Source organism: Eurosta solidaginis, chromosome 4, assembly GCF_040869045.1.
Source record: "Eurosta solidaginis isolate ZX-2024a chromosome 4, ASM4086904v1, whole genome shotgun sequence".
NCBI lineage: Eukaryota > Metazoa > Arthropoda > Insecta > Diptera > Tephritidae > Eurosta > Eurosta solidaginis.
The window spans coordinates 71,335,957-71,358,449 of NC_090322.1; the positions used below are offsets into that span (position 1 = coordinate 71,335,957).

At 38.7% G+C, this 22,493-nt stretch overlaps 1 protein-coding gene and 1 pseudogene across 3 annotated transcripts; one reads left to right on the forward strand and one right to left on the reverse strand.

Annotated features, from left to right (window-relative positions):
• The first annotated feature begins 17,203 nt into the window (after positions 1 to 17,203).
• On the forward strand, positions 17,204 to 19,276 carry LOC137247993 (uncharacterized). 3 transcript variants are annotated; one of them, XR_010951983.1, is made up of 4 exons: positions 17,204 to 17,442; positions 17,503 to 17,625; positions 17,687 to 17,940; positions 18,025 to 19,276. XR_010951983.1 is itself a non-coding variant. In XM_067778899.1 (4 exons), the coding sequence occupies exons 1-4, from the start codon at positions 17,434 to 17,436 to the stop codon at positions 18,450 to 18,452; spliced, it is 477 nt and encodes a 158-aa protein (XP_067635000.1). In that variant the 5' UTR covers positions 17,204 to 17,433; the 3' UTR covers positions 18,453 to 19,276. The 3 variants fall into 3 exon arrangements, 2 of the variants coding, with proteins under 2 accessions (XP_067635000.1, XP_067634998.1); XM_067778899.1 differs by lacking the exon at positions 17,687 to 17,940 and having other exon boundaries at positions 18,025 to 18,273; positions 18,357 to 19,276; XM_067778897.1 differs by lacking the exon at positions 17,687 to 17,940.
• A 152-nt stretch (positions 19,277 to 19,428) lies between these two features.
• LOC137247992 (uncharacterized) lies at positions 19,429 to 21,389 on the reverse strand (annotated as a pseudogene).
• Between the last annotated feature and the right edge of the window lie 1,104 nt (positions 21,390 to 22,493).

The following is a 22,493-nucleotide window of genomic DNA, read 5'->3' on the forward strand; positions in this document are numbered from 1 at the left end:
ACGGTGGCGAAATATTAGAACAAAATAACGTCGAGCAGTGGAAATGGGTGCCGTCTACTCTGAACCCAGCTGACCTCGCCACGAAGACTACTTCACATGTGAAAGAGAAGACATGGTTCTCAGGGCCCGATTTCTTGTCATCCAATAGTGATGATTTTTATAAATAAAATAAATGTAGCGATGGCACGTTGCATCTTCAGATGAAGACTCTGAAATAAGGCACCGCGTATTAGTTATCCAAACACCTGATGTACGTCCACCAGATTTTAACTATTTTCCATGTTGGAAACGTTTGCAACGTGCCATCGCTACATTTATTTTATTTATAAAAAGGTCGATTGCAAAATCTAAAAGTATGAACAAGCCCGAAATGGTAGCAAGCGAAATGCTGGAAGTCGCACGCACATTTTTGCTAAAGTACGCTCAAGCTGTAGAATATAGCGAAGAAATCTATAATCTTCAGCGCGATGAAAACGGGATCCTTAGAAGCAAGGGCAGGGCAGAACACCTAAACAATCATGGCGACGTTATCATACTTCCTCAAAATCATATTACGTTTTTACTTGTATGGTGGCATCATGAACGCTTTCACCACCAAATGCACGAAACTGTGATCAATCAGGAACCCATCAGGAATTCTTTTAAATGTGGCCATAGGGGAGTATTAACTCCAAAATGCCCTAGGGACCATCGCAGGCAGGGAAACCAGTACCCGAGCGAGAAGGCGGGGGAACCTCGTTCGGCATCATAGCTCCCACACCAGCCAGTGCTCGAGGCGTCGTCCCGTGCACTGAACCAGAGGGTGGATCTCTCGCAGGTACCGAGTTGCATGGAGGTGGTGAACTTCCGAGGTGCAGTAGTACCCTGGCAGAAGAACCCTCAAATGTGATAATAACTTACCCTGACAGTACGGACAATTCGGACAATAGTTCTGAATCCGAGAGTCAAACGTCCTCATCCGCGATGGGCGAACTGACCAGAATTCTGCAACGCCAGCATAGGGATGTCGCTTGCCAAACGCAATTTTCACCAAACCTAGAAGAAAGGGAACATAGGTATAAGACATACCATTTTTGAACAATACCCGGTATCGGACAATATTTTGAAGTGCAGGAAGAGATACCACAGGAGAGTACAGGAGCGTATACTACTGCAAGCCACCACGTTAACGCTTACAGAGGATGAAAGGCCGCTCGTAAAGGCTAAGATTAAGGATAGTTTTCTTGTAGGGTTGTTGGACTCGGGAGCCAACGTCTCCATCTTAGGGAAAAATGGATTAGAATTCCTAGAGGATAACGGCTTCGATTATCAACCCTTACATGCGTTCGTATATACCGCGGGCGGCAACAAGCAAAACATTTTAGGCTCAGTACCTCTACCGGTCACCTTCAAAAATATCACAAAGGTTATTTGTTTCTTGTTCTTGTTCCTTCACTTCTCCAGGAAGCCTACTTCGGAGTAGATTTTTGGAGAGCATTTGCGTTGGCTCCCGAAATATTCCCAAGCGTAGAGTGCATAGAGATTAGACCTGAAAAGGAAAAAGAACTTAACCTCCATGAATTGTCAGCAGCCTGGAAATTAGAATTACAAAAGGTCATCGAGACGTTTCCTTCGTACGAGAAGTTAGGCCTAGTGCAAACTAAGTTAGTAGAGCATCACATTGACACCGGTGATGCCGTTCCCATAAAAAGCCAACATTTCCCTCTTTCGCCACCGAGGCAAGCCGAAGCTTTCACGAACTAGACAGGTTACTCGAATTAGGAGTTATAGAAGAATCAAACTCTCCGTGGTGTAGTCCTGTGGCACTGGTTCGGAAACCAGGCAAAGTTAGGCTGTGCATAGATTCCAGGAAGGTGAACGCGGTGACTAAGGAGGACTCACACCCCTGCCTCATATCAACGGCTTATTGGGCCGACGGAAAGATACGCATTTTATTAGTGGCATTGATCTGAAGGACGCGTTCTTCCAGATCAAATTGACAGAGTCCTCCAAGGAAAAAACAGCATTCGCAGTTCCGGGGAGGCCTCTGTACCACTTCAAGGTAATGCCATTTGGTCTGTGCAATGGACCGCAGACTATGAGTAGGCTGATGGAAAAGGCAATCCCTTCGCGTCTGCGAGAGAACGTCTTTGTCTACCTGGACGACCTGATGGTATGCAGCACTAATTTTGAATACCACCTGAAATTGCTAGCGGAAGTGGCCAAATGTTTGAGAGACGCAGGGCTGACAATAAACGTGAAGAAAAGTAAATTGTAATTGATATTAGAGAAAAATTGTAAGTTTACAAACGGCGATGGTTACTAGGACTTGTTTCTGAATACCAATTCTTTCTTAGAGACCAATTGTACAGCGAACAACGGGACGTTCATATGGCTTAGCAGCTAAAGGCATCAGCCTTTGCACTGATATGAATGTTGGAGATTCGAGTTCAACGCTCAGCTCCCGAAAAGCTAGCTGATGAAGAAGTGAAATTCAGAAACATGTCCTCGTAACCATCGCCGTTTGTAAACTTACAATTTTTCTCTAATATCAATTACAAAAACCATTGTATAAAGCAATATGAGCAAAGCTCGCTTATTAAATACATATGATCATATTGATATAATAGTAACAGCGGAAGTATTAAAAACAAATACTGTAAAAATCCGAACAAATGTTACTAAGCTTTCAAAAAGCGCGCCTAAAAATCATATCCACACCATTTGGAAAAAACTACATACAGAGTGTATGTGCCTACATGGTGATCAAAAGGAATATAAACAAAAAGGTAACTCTTAGAGACCAATTGTACAGCGAACAATGGGACATTCATATGGCTTAGCAGCTAAAGGCATCAGCCTTTGCACTGATATGAATGTTGGAGATTCGAGTTCAACGCTCAGCTCCCGAAAAGCTAGCTGATGAAGAAGTGAAATTCAGAAACATGTCCTAGTAACCATCGCCGTTTGTAAACTTACAATTTTTCTCTAATATCAATCACAAAAACCATTGTATAAAGCAATATGAGCAAAGCTCGCTAATTAAATACATATGATCATATTGATATAATAGTAACAGCGGAAGTATTAAACACAAATACTGTAAAAATCCGAACAAATGTTACTAAGCTTTCAAAAAGCGCGCCTAAAAATCATACCCACACCATTAAGAATAAACTACATACAGAGTGTATGTGCCTACATGGTGATCAAAAGGAATATAAACAAAAAGGCAACTCTTATAGACCAATTGTACAGCGAACAACGGGACATTCATATGGCTTAGCAGCTAAAGGCATCAGCCTTTGCACTGATATGAATGTTGGAGATTCGAGTTCAACGCTCAGCTCCCGAAAAGCTAGCTGATGAAGAAGTGAAATTCAGAAACATGTCCTAGTAACCATCGCCGTTTGTAAACTTACAATTTTTCTCTAATATCAATTACAAAAACCATTGTATAAAGCAATATGAGCAAAGCTCGCTAATTAAATACAAATGATCATATTGATATAATAGTAACAGCGGAAGTATTAAAAACAAATACTGTAAAAATCCGAACAAATGTTTTTAAACTTTCAAAAAGCGCGCCTATAAATCATATCCACACCATTAGGAATAAACTACATACAGAGTGTATGTGCCTACATGGTGATCAAAAGGAATATAAACAAAAAGGCAACTCTTAGAGACCAATTGTACAGCGAACAACGGGACATTCATATGGCTTAGCAGCTAAAGGCATCAGCCTTTGCACTGGTATGAATGTTGGAGATTCGAGTTCAACGCTCAGCTCCCGAAAAGCTAGCTGATGAAGAAGTGAAATTCAGAAACATGTCCTAGTAACCATCGCCGTTTGTAAACTTGCAAATTTTCTCTAATACCAATTACAAAAACCATTGTATAAAGCAATATGAGCAAAGCCCGCTAATTAAATACATATGAAAAGTAAATTTTGTCAGAAGGAAATACGCTACTTAGGGTATTTGATAGGCAGCGGGTGTTTAAAGTTGATCCGGGAAAATAGAAACAATGCAAAACTTCCCGATCCCTAAATCCCCTCGGCAAGTGCGTAGGGTTGTGGGCATGGCGAATTGGTACAGGGCGTTTATTACCAATTTTGCTGACTTGGCAGGTCCCTTGACCGACTGCCTCCGTAAGTCATCAGGCCCGTTCAAGGTTACCTCTGAAGCTATAGAGGCCTTCGAAAAACTAAAAGTAGCTTCGAGTTCCGGTTCTGTGTTGACCCAACCAGACTTTTCCAAAGAATTCGTAATACAATGCGACGCTTCCAAAATAGGTGTTGGCGGAGTGTTGTTCCAGGTCGATGACGAGGGCGCGGAGCGTCCAATCGCGTTCGTGTCGAAAAAGCTGGATAATGCTCAACGAAATTATACGGTAACCGAGCTGGAATGTCTCGCCGCCATAATCAGCGCGAAGCGCTTCCGACCTTATGTGGAGGGATTACCGTTTCGGATTATCACGGACCACTCCAGTCTCAAGTGGTTAATGACACAAAAGGACTTGAGCGGGAGGTTGGCGAGGTGGTCGCTCCTACTGCAAAGATACGACTTTAAAATGGAACATCGTAAGGGCACCCTGAATGTAGTACCAGATGCGCTGTCGCGTTTTGATGTCGATGAGTTGACTTTCACTACCACACCCGGGGAAATAGATTTAGTCTCTCCCGAATTTAGCAGCAACGAATATTTAAACTTGATTCGGACCGTCACCGAAAACGAGGAATCGCTTCCGGATTTACGAGTGGTGGACGGGGTAATTTTCAAACGAGTTAAATTTCGTAAGGGAGGCCTTGTCCGGTTCGGTAATTTTTTTTGCTTCAGCCTTTTTTGAATTTGAATTAAAATTTTTGAATGTTAACGGTCTGTCCGTGACATCCGGTTCGGCTGGATGTTGTTTTATTTTGAATTATAAGCGTTTTGAGTCGTCTCTGCGCTTCTTTCGGTTTTTTTTGAATTTGGCAGCTGTTAGTTTTGATAGGCATGATATGACTTTTTTTCTGATTATGGCGCAGGAACAGTAAGGTTGGCAAAGACCCGCCACAGCCGACAATGACTAGCCACTGTGCACCACCACATCATGCCGACCGCCTTCCTTACTGCTTCCACCGAAAATGCGTTTCCATAACACACTGCTACAACAACAACAACAAAAAGAAAGTACATGGAACCTTTATTTAGGTTTGTAGGTATCCCTGCAAAAACGCTCCACGTCATCTGACTAGTCATTTTACCGTCATTGTGCGATCACGCCCCTTGTTAAATTTTAGTCACGTTTGTTCAGGCGTCGGTAACTTTTTAACATTTTTTTCCCATTTTGTACCTATTTATGTGACTGTGCATTCCGCTCCCACTTATAGGATGTGAGCATATCACTGTTCTGCTCACACACGTCACAATGCGCGTCAAAAGGCGGTAATATTTTCGGTCATTTCACTTCACATTTTCCAGTCATTTGACAAACATTTTTACTGCGGTTTTACCATTTATATAACCGCCATATAACTTGAATTTTACTTGCCGATTTACTTTACCTGGAGCAGCCACATGAATAAAATACCAACCAAAAAAATTGAATTTTCAATATTTATTTTTAAATATAATACCCAAACATAACATATGATATAAACATTTATTTAAAGCATATCATTTGATTTAGTCATTTTTTCCCAAATAAAGAATAAAGAATATATGAGGCCCCTAGATGCAAAACCAGATATGTATTTAAAAACTTTAAAATAAATTTCGACAATATTGCCTAGCAAACATTCTAAAAACCGTTATTGAAAATTCATAGGAATTTTAAAAATTTCAGCTTTTTGTGCTATTCTAAGTTTTAAATATCATGGATTCATCTGGTTTGCATCTTGGAGCCTCATATATACATGAAATTGCAACTTAAATTAATACATATAATATAAAAATGAAGTAAGTACTTTAAAAATAACATAAAAATATATTAACTGCTTTGAGCTATATTGCTGCTGCAGCTATCTTTATATTTGGACAATTCAGAAGTGTGTTATATTCATGTAAAATCTGAGTCGTTTACATGGTTTCGAATACAAAATTTGATTATTTGAATCAATTTAAGTCTACAACTTAAAGCTAAGTAGAAATTCAGATTAGATTTACTCTTGTTTTCAAATCAAGAATATTCAAAGGTGTCGTTGAATCGGATTGCTGTCGTAATTGAATTTGAAAGTAATAAAGTAAAGTAAAATATGAATTTAAAAAATAGGACTAGTAATTGAGTCAGACTTATTATTGTTCTAAATCTAATCATTCAAGCAATAATTCTGCAACTCTTTGCAGGAGTATTGATTGGTTTCAAGTCTAATTCCGACAGCAATAGGATCACGACATACCTTATTATATATGTACATGAAATTGCAACTTAAATTGATACAGTTGACATAAAGAAAAGTAAGTATTTTAATAATAAATAAACTCGCTTAATTGGTTTTTATTTTCCAATTGAAATCTTTTCCAATCGAGCAGAAAATTATTTTAAGCTTTAGAAAAAACTCCAATTATTTAAATAATCTACAACTTAAAGCTTAGTAGAAATTCGGATTAGGTTTACTCTTTCTTCAGATCAAGAATATTCAAAGGTGTCGTGGAATCCGATTGCTGTCGTAATTGATGAACTTAAAAATGTACGAATTGTAATTAAGTCAGACTTATTATTGTTCTAAATCTAATCATTCAAGCAATAATTATGCAACCCTTAGCAGGAGTATTGATTGGTTTCAAATCTAATTCCGACAGCAATCGTATCACATCCCTTATTATATATGTACATGAAATTGCAACTTAAATTAATACAGTTGATATAAAGAAAAGTACTTCAATAATAACATAAAATCTCTTAATTGGTTTTTGTTTTCCAATTGAAATCTTTTCTAAGCAAGCAGAAAATAATTTTAAGCTTTAGAAAAAACTCGAATTATTTGAATAATCTACAACTTAAAGCTTAGTAGAAATTCAGATTAGGTTTACTCTTTTTTCAGATCAAGAATATTCAAAGGTGTCGTGGAATCCGATGGCTGTCGTAATTGATGAACTTAAAAATGTACGACTTGTAATTGAGTCAGACTTATTATTGTTCTAAATCTAATCATTCAAGCAATAATTATGCAACCCTTAGCAGGAGTATTGATTGGTTTCAAATCTAATTCCGACAGCAATCGTATCACATCCCTTATTATATATGTACATGAAATTGCAACTTAAATTAAAACAGTTGATATAAAGAAAAGTAAGTACTTTAATAATAAATGAACTCTCTTAATTGGTTTTTGTTTCCCAATTGAAATCTTTTCCTGTGCAAGCACATCGCTAACCTGTGTTGGCAAAAGATATGATATGATATGTCTTCGATAGATAGTCGGACGAGCCGCTACTCGGCGAAGTAGAGATGACCGTTGTGTCGGTGGCAGCAGTTACAACAGCAGTTTCTAACTTTGCACTATCCGTACAGTGCGATGAATGCTTCACTGCCTTTTCCAATTGCTTGGCGCCAGCAATTTTTGCTGTTTGTAAAGCTTTAGCTGTAATGCAAATATATAGATGGGTTAAAGTGGTTTTTGTATGTTATTCAACAACTCACCCTATACCATCATCACATCCTTTTCATCGATTTTAAATATGTGTACTGTTTCAGTATTCAGACCCAGTTCGTTTGGTGCAATATTTTCGATTTGATGAATATGTATACTATCCGTTAGGCAGCCAATTAGGTGCGTTCGATTCATTCATATACTGTGGGTATTTCAGCCGTAGACGCAATGGCAGATATTTTGATTCTTTTTGAGGTGTTATACTGTTTTCACACAGACGGCTTATTGAATAATAAAGGCAGTTTTCTACATTAAGACGCTTATTGAGCTCAATCTTCCCTACAAAATTCGAATCTATAATTATTTCATTAGTAGCTAATCGAATGCCTAATGAAGTCAAAAGCACAATGCAACTCTGTTAGCAGCGTTCCGCTTCTTAGTTTTTGGTGTGTTCAGTGCTTAAAAATGTCATTTGTCAAAGTAAATGTCATTGTCTGCATGGCGGAACGATACAAGGTGGCCACATCGAACAGCTGATTATAACTTTTTTTTATTTGATTTGATACATCAACTTCCGGCGCAGTACGATTTTGATATTTGTCCATCGAATTTGCAAAAACAAAGTACCTGGAATTCTTATTCATGTATGTAGGTATGTCACCATGCTGCCACCTTGTATCGTTCCGCCATGATTGTCTGTCATGTAGCATTGTCATTTTATTTGCTTGACATTTCACCCTTCATACTAATCGAGCAGTTACTTCTGTGTGAAAGCAAAAAATTTTACGATTTTATTAGAAGGTGAAATGAGATCATTAAGTTTCTGTGTGAAAACAGTATAACAATTGTAAACAGTTGGGTTTCTCTGCTGTCACCATCACCACTAGAGAGCTATTGAAGAAACGCTAGACCAAGATAATATGTTGCGATTTACGCGCATAGATTTCTTCCACCTTGTCACAGTTATTGATGGAGAAAATGCGAAAGCCATATTTACCATCCAATACGGAAATGGAAATGTAGAGGAAGAAACATTTTATAAAATTTAATAAAATCAAAATATGATAGTTGTGTTAAAATGGGGTAAAGTATTGCAAAAGTATAGCGAAGTTTGAATAGGTCTCATTCTTCATTCTTAGAAACATGTACGAAGGTACCTCGTAAGATATTAAAAATCCTCAAAGTTTTTTTTGCAATAACTTAAAAAAAAACTCATATTCATCAAATTTCTGTTTAACTTCTACATATCAATAGCTACCTTTACCACCAGAAGGAGTCACTATTGCTTCTACACCTATGCAATTGTTTCCTACATCGATGAGCTTTGTAACAAAATAAACAGCTATCTCCTCAATCTCTCCCTCACTAGGGTAGCCACCTCGTCGTTGGTGTGGGGGCTTAGCCGATCTCCATAGCGCCCGACTATGGAGCGGAGCTGTTTAGGACTGGCATCTATGCCGTTTTGCCTTATAGGAGGGCGGCGGGATGTCGGTGACCAAGAACTGCCAACCCCCTAATCCAGGGTGTTATGCGGACCGTGCCTATTGGACAATTTGCAGCCAGGGGATAAATTCGGATGTATTCGAACGGAGCCTTCCCGATACCGGAACACCTCGGGAAGTATTGATGGCCTTACCACAGTAAGGGGCGCTGCTGGGGCTGACGGTTCTTTCCCCGTATATAATACTGGACCGCTGAGCCCGCCTTGTCGGTCTGGTGGTCGTACGACCAAGATGAACGACCCCATGAATGTGCCCCAATAGCGAGGTAGCAGCTATCTCGAAGGCTGCGAGTCAGAGGGAAGTTCCAACTATGGGAGTAGGAGATAAGCCAAAGGAGATAACGCTAAGACTCCAACTTTCTCGGAGGTGCTAAAAGGAGTTAAAGCTAAGACTCCGGCTTTCTCGGAGGTGCCAAAGGGAAATAACACTAAGACGCCTGCTTTTCCCGAAAAGATGAGTCATGTGGCAAAGCAGTCACTGACTGTGGCGCTGGTAGATCGTAGCAGTCCTTTCGAACAGATGACTAGTGAAAGGTGGAGATATGTAGAAAGGGAGCTTATTAGCTTAATGCTTAAGATGATGCGGGAATAACCAAGTAAGCGCTTTCCAACCTTTGATTCGGGGGGGGTGGTATAATGGTATGAAGATGATAGCGTGCGACAACATCGCGAGCTTGCGGTGGCTGGAGGAAGTGGTTCCAAACCTCCAAAGGCAGGGCACGAACGCGCGTTTTGAGATGGTGGGTAAAGCGCAAATCCCCAAGGTACCAAAAGTTAAGGTATGGATACCATGCATGATGAAGTCGGAGGATACACTTGCAGAATCAGAATCCGAACATACCGACACAGTATTGGAAAGTACTTACTGTATCTCGGCCTACGGAGGAAGGTCAGTTTTACATCTTCCAAATACACAAGCAGGCGGAGGATATATTGTACACGCAGCTTGGAAAAATTTCCTTAGGTACAGGCAAAATTTATATGCGACTCAGGAAAAGAAGTCCCGGGTATAAAAATCCTAACACGCTGGAAGTGGACAAAGTCGAAAAGGACCTCAAAAGCCTAAGCAAAAAAAGACAGGTCGAGGTAGCCCACGTCACCACGAAGGTGTTAGAAGGCGACCAACAGCCAGATGGTGCTGTGAGTCGCACAGAGGAACACCCGGCACAACAGCTACAAGAGGCTGAAGGGGGCTTCGAACACTCTAAACCAAAAGGGCAAGGGGAGGACGACGCCGTCACAATGAAGATGCTGGAGGGAGACAAGCAGCCCATTGGTGCTGCGAGTGCTACAGATAAACCTCTCCAACACAGTAAAGTGGCGTCGAGCGAACTCCTCCTAACCCTTGAGGAGGGTTCGTTTGACGTGGCGCTGATCCAGGAGCCTTGGCTCTCATCGGGAGGAAAGGTTTCTGGACTTAGCGCGCGCGGATTTGGCGTTTACTATGTGCAAACGGACGGACGGGTGCGAGCTGTAGTAATGGTAATGAAACAGCTGCATTCATATATGCTGCCTAATTACACTACTAAGGAGCTCGTAGTGGTGGTGAAATCGCCGGCCTCAGATGGTACATGTCCGGCCATGCTACAAGTTTCAAGTAGGGCGGTCGTGGGATGGCTTAAAATAATATTCGATGGATGCATCATGTACCGCACTCTTGGAGAACTATTCGTGTAGCTTTCCTACCAAAGGCGGGGAATATCGGTCACGTGTATCCCAAAGATTATGTACCCAATAGCTTAACATCATTTCTGCTCAAAACCTTTGAGAGGCTGATATATGTGTACATAAAGTCCAACGTGGATGAAAAGCTGCTCTCCAAAACACAACAGGCGTTCACCAAAGGCAAGTCAGTAGACACCGCATTGCATAGGGTGGTAATAAGCATAGAAAAAGCCCTGAAATATAAGGAATATGCTCTAGAAGTCTTCTTGAACATTGCCGCGGCTTTCAAAAGTGTTTCTAAATGGGCGATTTTGGATGGTCTTAATTACGTTAAAGTACATCCAGCCTTACCCAGATGGATCGACTGCATGTTAAACTGCAGTAAGATTACATCGCAATGGGGATTGTACGCGGCCACAAAATTAGTGGACAGAGGCACTCCGCAGGTAGGGGTGCTATCACCTCTGCTGTGGATGCTGGTCATTAACCAACTGCTCAGGGGATTCTACGAGGGACCAACAAAACTTGCGGTTTACGCAGATGACGTTGTATATGTTCTTGTTTACAGAGAGGTACAAGGTCCCTAATTGGACCAGGCCTAAGTTAGGAGGGGCGACCCTACGGGAGAAACCTTGCACAAAATATATACGAATGATCCTAGACAGTAAGCTGTCATGGAAGCTCAACGTGGAGGAGAGGGTGAGGAAGGCTTCAACGGCGGTTTATGCATGTAAAAGAATGCAAAAGAACCGGCATATACGATCAGAAGGCACTCGATGACGATGCCTCAAACTAACAACCAAAAGCAATAATTATCATTTCACTGACACAAATTTAATAGTTTTTTTCTTCGGGATTTGGACACAATGTTGTTGTTGTTGTTGTAGCGATAAAGTTGCTCCCCGAAGGCTTTGGGGAGTGTTATCGATGTGATGGTCCTTTGCCGGTACGCTCCGGAAACACAGCACCATTAAAGTGCTAGCCCGACCATCTCGGGAACGATTTATGTGGCCACCTTAAACCTTCAGGCCATCCCTCCCTCCCCACCCCCAAGTTCCATGAGGAGCTTGGGGTCGCCAGATCCTCGTCTGTTAGTGAAACAGGATTCGCCGCGGATAGGTGAGGTTGACAATTGGGTTTGGAGAAGCTATATATTGCGCTGGCAACCTCAAGGGTTGCGCTACACAGCCCCTTGAATCTGGTATTTTAGTCGCCTCTTCCGACAGGCATACCTACCGCGGGTAAATTCTGACCCCCTAACCCGCTGGGGGGTATTTGGACACAATCTTTTCATTATATTACTTAACAATTGCGAACGATATCTCAGACGAACGATTCGCCTCCAAACGATTTCGTCTAGCAATGGTATTCTCTATCATTTTCGTTCGGTCTTTACGTTTCTAACTAACAGGAAGGCAAAAGTAATTGTCAAGTGATAAGTTGCCATTGTTTAACATAGTGCAAATACACTAGCGATTCGTCTATGATCCGCATCGAAAGACATTTTTTTCAATTTGTATTTTGACTTACCAGCAACAACAGAATCATGTTTAATTGTACGCCGCACAAGCATTATAGCATCATGTAACGAAGCTCAGTTTCTTCCAAAAATTGTTCAACACTGCCACGTAAAATCAATGTACATGTTCTAGCATTAACGCAATCTTTAAATAATTATAAACTATAAAAATGAAATTAATGTCAATCCTTGGAAAATTTTGAAACGTTCACCACCAACCTGACGTTCTTTAAAGTAATCACATTGACCCAAAACACTTGAATTAATATCATTAGCTGTAGTCGTAACAGCACCACCACAATCTTTCATTCTACGTTTCCAATCTTCTTCTGGTACATGAACAGCGCAGAACATATCACGATCTGCAAAATACTGTGTAGCAACATCACCAGTTGGTAGTTTAGAAAATACAACATTGGCGCCTTACTTAGCTAGTTTATTGTACAGAATACGCCATTCAGCATCAACAATTTTCTGATACTCTTGGACATTGGAGGACATTGCTGTGGCAGAGCATTTTTCCAATAAAGCACTTTTTTGTTCCTTTGATTGACGCTTCGACATGTACAGTCATGTCATATTTTATCATGCATAATTGTAATGCTTTACGTATAGCTTTAATGATGATACGTTCATGCACGCCTTCTTGAGCATCTGGCTTAACTTGTTTTAAGATTTCACATGCTTAAAATACTACTGAATTGGTGCCATCGCCGACCTGATAAGAGAAGCATTTTTATTCTACACATTCTAATATAACAAAAAACTTACCTCAGCATTTTCAGATTTGGCGATGTCTACTAGAGTTTTACGGCTGGATTCAAATATCCAATAGTTTCATAATAGTTGTCCCATCATTTGAAATTGTGGCCTTACCACTGGAATCAACAATATGCTTGTCCATACTACGTGAACCCAATGTAGTGCGTACAGCGTCCACAATTGAATGCGAGGCATTGATGTTGCATATGAGTTGAGGTTTACCTTGAGAGCTATCGGTACCCAAAGATTTTTTACACAAATACTCATGTACCCAATACAAGTTCAGGACGTTCATATTTATCGACACGCTGTCCGGTGTGGCCCAAAAGTTCGAAATATGCAGTTGGCACTGTTGAGAAAAAATATGGATCCATGAACACAAGTAAAAGTGAAAGATTTTTTTTTTAACATCTGTTGTTACTTTACACATTAGACATTGGAAACGACGACCAGCATCTACAAGTCGCATATGAGCCTTGCAACGATTACATCTAATTGCACCCAATTCACCAAAATTTACAATGGGTGACTCATATTCACCCGCAACCGTGCGTGCCATTGGTGAGACGGTAAGTGTAATGGACAAAGCTGTTGTTTTTAATAAATCAGCTGCTGCAGGTATGCAAAGAAGAAAGATCAATGTAATTGCCTAACGTAAGGTGGCAAGAAGTTACCCTGATCTTCTACCACATATTTTGTGGTCACCAATGGTGGTAATAAAGCCTATTCATTAGTAATAACACGTGATAACGCTTATCGGATTTGGAATCTGATCGGGATCTAAACGGCGTTGGGCTTGATCATACTGTTGCGGCTTTTGATATTTACCAGTAACAGGTGCAGGTGGTTGCTAAAGAAAATAACACAAAAATAATCATCAGCAAATTTGTAAATTATTAGTTGTATTAGCATACATTATAACCAGGACGTCCGGACGTGTCCGGGTATTGGGGGTTGATCCGGCTTGGGTGGTTGACTGAGCATTGGCGTCTGTCCAGGTTGTGTTGGTGGCATTATTTGACCCATATAACCACGTGTTGCACCTGGTTGTTGTAGAGGATAACTTGGATGTTGAGGTTGTGGTGGATAGCCCGGGTTTTGTGGCATTGGCAGATAGCCAGCCTGGGGAGGTTGTTGCTGCTGCTATCGTGGCATTGCATAACCCGGTTGCTGTTGTGGTATATACCTTGGTATAACTGGATGTGGTGTCATTGCCCCACCTGGTCCAGTTGATGCGGGCGGCATACCTGGAGGACCATCTTTCTCATCGCCACCATATGGCTGGTGCATATGGTGTTGAGGTGGCGTTTGACCGGATTGTGACTGCATTAGACCAGACTGAGGTGGCATTGGAGACGATTGCGGTGGCATTTGCTATTCACCTGTGTGCTGGTATGGAGCTGCAACACCGCCTGCACTTGATGTTGGTGGTGTAGCTGAAACTGGTGGTTGACCAGTCTAGAAAAATAACAAAATTTATTAAACACAAAGTATGAGGCAAGCCAGGTATATTTGCCTTATTTATAGTCATCTGATGGGGACCACCAGGTACAGCTTTCCCTGGCGGTGTCGTTGCTGGAGGCGCTGGCGAATCCATGGAAGTTGGCGCATTGGCTTGAGGCGGCGGCTAAGCTGTTTCACCATATTGACCAGCTATAAAGTTATTGGTCGGTTGTTGTTGTTGCTTGTTGTTTTAACTTAATTTAATTTAATGCTCCAAAATTAGCACAGGCCTGCAGCTCAATTCGCGGAAAATGGCGGACTCGCTGAAAATTTTTTCCACACAAAAATTACATATTTCACAATACCTATGAATATAGTAGGTGCGAGAGAGCACGATACATTGTGGCAAAGCTAAATTTGTCAACATGCTATCTCATTTGGAGAATTTTTCATTCCAAATCGTCACCCCTGTCAAAAATTCGTGTGGTTGTGTGTGTTTTTGGTCACACGATTTTTGCAGGGTATATATATAATAGGAGCGAGAGAGCACGATACATTGTGGCAAAGCTAAATTTGACAGCATGCTATTTCATTTGGAGAATTTTTCATTCCAAATCGTCAACCCTGTCAAAAATTCGTGTGGCTGTGTGCGTTTTTGGTCACAAGATATTTGCAGGGATGTTAACACGCTGCCACCTTGTATGGTTCCGCCATGGTGGTCCTGTAATAAATTTTTCGATGAGCTGTGTTTCGATACAACTACTAATTTCCGATAAATACTTAGTACTCCATCACAAATCACATATAGAAGATTATCAGAGCTGTAAAACTGTGCAATCATTTGAAATTTTAAATCATTCTTAAGGAATGTGGCTTAAAAGTTAACCCATTCTTCATTCAGTAGTGGAAAAAAACTAATGCATTCCCGAACTCATCGAAGAAAGAATGAAGTTATTGAATAAAACACAAACATTTTTCAACACAGAATAAGCATTCAAATGAATGCAGCCTTTGCCGAGTGTGCACACACTTTTATAGTACCCATCAGTTATGAAAAATGTCGTACATGCATAAAATCCGCTCAAATATCACATGGTTGCATTTAATTAAAGCCACTTCAAACTATCTACACAAAATTTTAATTATTGCCCGTAATGACCAGTTTTTCGATATTCAAATGGTAATAAAACACAAAGAAGTTAACTGGAAAATTATTCTTATTGAAATTTTCCTAAAAATTTAATAATAATAAAAGCAAATGACAAAGATTTCAACATCCCTATTCCGAAAATTGTCATCGTTCTAAACAAGAGTTGCCAATGTGCCATATAAAAGGCTTGCATGAAAAAGTACTAATTTACATTTCAACGTACTCAATTGTTGATTAAACAATTGAAAGTTATATATTATAAAAGCTCTTAAGTTCGTTCATATATTCTTCCTAGCGGTTTATGGTCAAATACTGTATCTATACTGGTTTGTGAGTTTGCAAGTTGCCATAGCAATATACAATTTTTTTTCTATTTTCTAAGAAAAATATTCTTCTAAACACAATTGTTTTTAATTACAGTCAGTCTCTATAGGTAGTTGTAGCTTTTTTGATAGCAAAGAAAATTAATTTTGAATAAAAATCTGCTCAAGTAAGATAGAATTCAACCTACAAATGTCATGCAAATAGACAGAGAGACTAAGGGTCCTTCTCAATCACTCGGGTCCTATATTTATATTCCGTCAAACACTGTAAAAAACTGTAGTCCGATGGAGCCAGTCAATAACCTCTGAAGAGTTTCTCCCATTGGAACTTTTTTTTTTGTGGCACAGATGAAGGAAAACGGGGAAGGTGAATCAGGTGAATAGAAAAAGCCTGAATCACCGTAGGATGATGCCATGGAAATGGACATATGTATGTTTATCGAAATTCTCGGAATTAGGAAGCTCCAACGAAATCGCCGATGGACCTATGCACTTTGATGTATTTAAATGAATTAAACTCAAGAATCTGTTTTTGTTATATTATCGACAAAAAATATCCATCCATAAGTAGTAACATTCTGACATATAGCAAGAAAGCAATAGATTGTCTTTGCGAAGTTTCGGCCAAATTCGACTATATCTTGATATTCAATAATTATAAGCCGGTGTTAAGCTCATGAGTTCTTAAATATTAAACTATTTGAATAATTAGAAGGGGTTATTTTCATATTGACCAATTTTACGCCTTTTTTGCACCCAACTACTAAATTGATTTAACATATCTGATGGCAATGAGGAAAAAGTGTGCATTCATTTCAAATTTACATTCATTAAAGATTGGGAATGGTTCCTACATTCACACTCTATATTAAATTATATATTACCATTCAATAACACACACACTTTAGCTTTGAATTAAAGTATTTTAAGCCATTCAGGAATGGAGATTTATAATATGCAACCAAAAAATTACAAATTTTTAAAAGAATGCTGAGAGAATGCACGCTCAATTGATTCAATCTTTTTACAGCTCTGAAGATTATGCATTCCCGAGTTCAAAATTGCTTCGTTCTGCGCAAATACGTCACACTTGACTGCTTCAGCGAATGAAAGAAAGAAAGAAAAAAACAAGAGCTAAAGGAAAATGACGTAAAAATTGCCCAAAAAAAACAGCTGAACTAATGTTTACATGCGCAATGCGCCACCTTCTCTCTTTCCATCATGGTACTCCATGCAAAAGCACAAATCACAAAAGGTGAGTTTCCTTCAAAATACGCGAGCAATGAGGGGACTCATGTAACCGTATAAATGCCTTATAAAGTGTGTAAACGTATAAATTTATCTAGTGCGTAAACGAACTGTCAAATTTTGTATGAAAAATCATTTACACAATTTGTATAAATTTACACGCACATTTTACCGTGTAAACGCGATAAACTCAAAGGAATGCAACCTTGCAGACATAACAGCTGATAAAAACTATTTGCGTTTGCTAAAAAGTAAAATCAAGCAATGGAGGGGGTAAAATAAACAATTCTTTTGTAATTTTTACATTTTTATATATAATCTATTGTATTTCAGAACACAAAACAAAAATCCAAACGAAGAAGAGGAAATCCATCACACGGATGGACAGAATCAGAAAATATGGATATAATTGAAGCAGTTGCTGACGCAACTAGAAGCCGGCCGGAGTCTTTTGAGGTATGTATACAATTGTTTTGAGTGCATTAATTGCTGATAACTAAAAGTAATCTGTTTAAAGTTTAACATATGCGGTAGTCGACTTAACCTGCCCAATATTGCTGCCACCAGCTCGACTAACTTTCAATTTAGCTGCAATATTTACCAGCCTTGGCCAGGAGCAATGTGTCGCATATTTTTTCACATATTTATATGTGATTGTTTATTGCGTATTTTATGCCAACTTGCTGTTACATGTTTCAACTAAATATCGCCGTTCAGGCTGGGACAGTCTGTTGTATACATATGTACATGTGCATAATTGGCCGTATGTATGTACGTTGGTTTTGTGATTCTTATGATCTACCTACTTTGGCAAAATGATGTAAATACTTATATTCAAATATTTTGTTTTTTCAGAAGCCGACAGCCGAACGCATCTACATAAGAATAAAATCAATGGCAAGCAGTCTAGGACAAATAGAATGGATGTCATTAAAATGCAAAATGATATACCTCAAGGCATCGTACGTGTCTGCTCTCGATTGGAAGAACAAGACGGGGTCTGGTTTGTTGGCCAGTGGTGACGAGTCTAGTGTGACAGCATACATACAAAAATTATGCCCAAATTTCGATTTGCTTGCTGATATATTTGGGCAGCGCAAAAATGTAAGCCCGCCGCTTATTTTCGACAGCCAAATTGATACGCAAATGACAATCGACCCTTTCCTACTCAATTTCCTACGTCACAGACACAGAACCAGAACAGGACTTCGTCTTTGAGCCTTTCGCCAGATGCCAAACTAGTACTTCTGAGCCTCTTTGTCTTCAAAGCAGTGTTGATTTAACACAGCACAAGCAGAAGAGAAGTGTAATGCAAAACCGGTCAATACACAACATAGCACTTTTGAGCATAAATTGCCACAAACCAGAACGTTATCACCGATTGAATTAAGAAAGATAGAACTTGAAATATAAAAAGAAGAGAAATTACAAATTGAAAAATTAAAATTAGAAAGTCAGGAAAGATTGAAGAAGTATGAAATTGATTGTAAGCTTAAGTAGTTTCATTCTTGTATTTTAACCAAGCAGACGGACACACTGCTTATTGTCATAGTGAAGCCCACCGAGACAAAGTTTAGCTATGATACTATGATAGCATAGTTGGGAACAATGCATTATATTTAAATTTCCACTACCACTAAATTTTTTAGTGATAATGAAAACAATTTGGACTACTACTTAATTTTTTAATGGTAAAAAAATTAATGTTAGTAGAGAACGTTTCACTAAAATTATAATGGTAGTGGAAAATTTAATTTAAATCAAAAAATTTAGTGGTAGTAGAAAATAAAATCTAATGCATTGTGCTCAACTATGAATAAAAGTCCTTTTCTGGCAGCTAGATTCACGACTATTAATTTACCTGCTTTGTTGAGCAAAATATATGTGAGTAAAATGATTTTGTTTGTTTTTTTAGGGTAATATAAATGTTTAGAAAATGAATTATTTAATTATATTTAATCAGATATTAATTCGTGCAATCGTATTTTTGTTTAATGAAATTTTACATTTTCAGTTCTTTAATTAAACATTTTTTATTACAAAATAAAAGCAAATTCAAATGTAATGAATTATAAAAATTAATAAATATGAATAATTACAAAATGAATTGTGGAGTTTTCCAAACATATAACAAAAATTAATGTGTGTGTGTGTATGTGTGTGATTTTGTAGAGAGAGGGAAGGGAATAGAAATAAAAATTAGATCAGGAATAGGAATAAGGATAGGATAAGAAACAGAGGCAGTGTAAAAGACGGAGAGAAAAATTGGTGGGAGGATGAAAATTGGGGTGATGAAGAGGAAGAAGAACAAGAGAGTAAGTGGAAGGAATAAAAAGGGAAGGGGGAAGGAGAGAGGTTGGTATGGTTATAGGTGTAGAGAGAGGGATAAAGATAGAAATGTGTAGTTCTGTTAATGTGATGCTTGCATAAAAGTTAGAATAGCACGCCGTTTTGCTTCACCCTAGCTGCTAGACCAATTTGGTGTTTCAGGTCCCTCTTCATCCTCGTCACCAATATCACCCTCAGTTATGTCGGTTATGTCAATGTTATGGTCTTTTTGCTGTATGACAATGTTGTGTAGAATTGCACATACTAATATCCACCTACAAGCAAATTTAACCGACTCATCATTTCGTATCATAACTCTGAGCACTTTTAAACTGTTAAAGCGTTCCTTCAATACACCATAACAATGCTCAATTCTTATTCGATATTGGCTAAATTGGCGGTTAAATGCATTTCGCTGATGCGAAGTCATTTCTGTAGAGGTGGATCTGAAGGGGGTTATAACAGTACTTGTTAATTTATAAGCACTGTCGCCTGCCAGCCATTGTGCACCTGTAAACAAGCTTGAAGCTTGGGTCACTTAACTACAATTGTTGTATATTCTGGCATCGTGGACGCTTCCAGGGAAGCCGAGCACCAAATGACGGATTCTTAGCTTATAGTCGCACACAGCCTGCGCTTTCAACGAATACACATGCTTCCTAGAAAAGTAAGCTTCCGGATCGTCAAGCGATTTTTCGGCTAACTTTATTTCAGTGCCATCAACATAGCCAATACAGTGGGGCAACTCGTGAAAAGTTTCAGCTACTAAACTTTGACGCTCAGCACTGTCTGGCCAGTACACAAACTCCTGTCTCACCTTTAAAATGCCTTGAAATATTCTGTTCGTCATGTTCTGTATAAAGATTTGGTATTAATTATTATTAAAAAAAAAATTTAAGTTCTACCTGTATTACTCTGCCATCGCTAACACCAAACAAACTTGCAATTTTGCTTATCGTGGCACCCTCTCCACTTGAGCCCAGGCGATATAAAACAACTAAATGTTGCGTTTCTAGCGAGAACTGCTTGCAAGAGCGCGGACCGTTGAATATATCGTCGTCCTTGATCAAGTCATACAACACTTGGAACGTTGAGCGGCTAACTCGAGCAATTGTTCGAAACCTTCTTTCATCTAAGTCAGGCCATACGTCTTGCAAAACTGGTGAGATTTAGGGACGGAATGGTGAACAAAGTCAGACCCATATCTTATCTCAGTGAACGCAACCATAGCAAACGTGAAATCCTCCCAAATTTCGTCCTCTTTCCTTTTTTTATTCTCTGCAATGAAAATGGTTATTACACAAGCCATCTGGCCAAAAGCACAAATATTACCATCATTTTCATCAGAAATCTCCAAAATCAGCAAGTCATTTACAAGAATATCTTTGTAAAGACGTTTTAGTTTTAATACTTCACTTAATCTTGGCATTTTTTAATTAATAATAATAATGTAATTTTTTTTTTTACAGTAATACAGCTGATCGACAATTCAGTTTATCAAGAGTATTACTAGGTGCGTTCATATAACAGCGTGTGTAAATGGATATAATTTTACACCTTATAAGTTTAAAGGTCTACAAATAGGATATGTAGCAGCACGCACATACACAGCCACGCTCATCTGATAAAATGCTTGTTCTTGTTCGTTTTTTTTTGTGGATGCTATTTGCCACTCTTTTACTTCTTAGGTCCAAGAAAAGTGTAGTAGCTGGTAACGAAAACTGCGTAAAATTTTTATTGTTATTTTACAAAGAAATATCCTTATTTAATTTCAAACGAGCACCTATTACATCTCTCTTTAAAACCTATATGTTTTGGACAATTTTAGTTAACAAATTGTGATACTTTATTACCGGGGACGATTGCTAAAACACGACCAAAACCGTCGGGGGGGTCTATTAAAGACGCGTTTTTGCCTCGCTTCCAATAATTCGAATACTTTTTCGCCTTTGGACATTGATAACAGGACAAAACGCGTCTTTTCATTTCTCTTTCCACATTTTTGGACGGGTTATTGCAGTCGACCTCGGTTTCAAACTGTTTTTCGCGGAGAACTTTTGAACGGGTAGAAAAACTTGGCAAATTTCTGAGTGAATTTATTGAAATGTATAAATCTTTGCCATCATTGTGGCAAGTAAAAAGCAAAGATTATTGTAATAGAATTAAAAAGAATAATGATTATGCGACTTTAATCGAAAAATTAAAATTGTCCGTATTCATCGCTGTCTGAAAGAGAACTAATGTTCGGCCAAAAGTTCGTATGATGTATGGCCAAAGCTGCGAATAAGATTGCGGAATGTTCGCGGAAATGTTCGTGTCGTGTATTTGGCGCTTTAGCGAGAGTAGATTTTTTACACTTTTTCCCATTTCGTACCTATTTATGTTATTGTGCATTCCGCTCCCACTTATAGGATGTGGGCATAGTACTATGCTGCTCACACACGTCACAATGCTCGTCGAATGGCGGTCATATTCTCCGTCATTTCACTCTACATTTTCGAGTCGTTTGACAATCAATTTCACTGCGATTTACCTCTCGATTTACGTTACCTGAAGCAGCCGCATGAATAAAATATCAACCAAAAAATTTAATTTTCAATATTTATTTTTAATTATAATAACCAAACATAACATATAATATAAATATTTATTTAAAACATATCATTAGATTTAGTAATTTTTTTCCAAATAAAGAATATTATATATGAGGCGCCTAGATGCAAAACCAGATATTTTAAAATATTTAAATTGCGACAATATTGCATCGCCTAGCAACATTCTAAAGACCCGTATTGAAAATTCATAACAATTTTCATTCAATACAAATTTAAAAATTTTGCGTGCTTTTCTAAGTTTTACATATCATGGATTCATCTGGTTTTGTACCTTAGAGCCTCATATATACACGAAATTGCAACTTAAATTAAAACATTTAATTTATTTAATATAAAAAAGAAGTAAATACTTTAATAATAACATAAAAATATATTAATTGC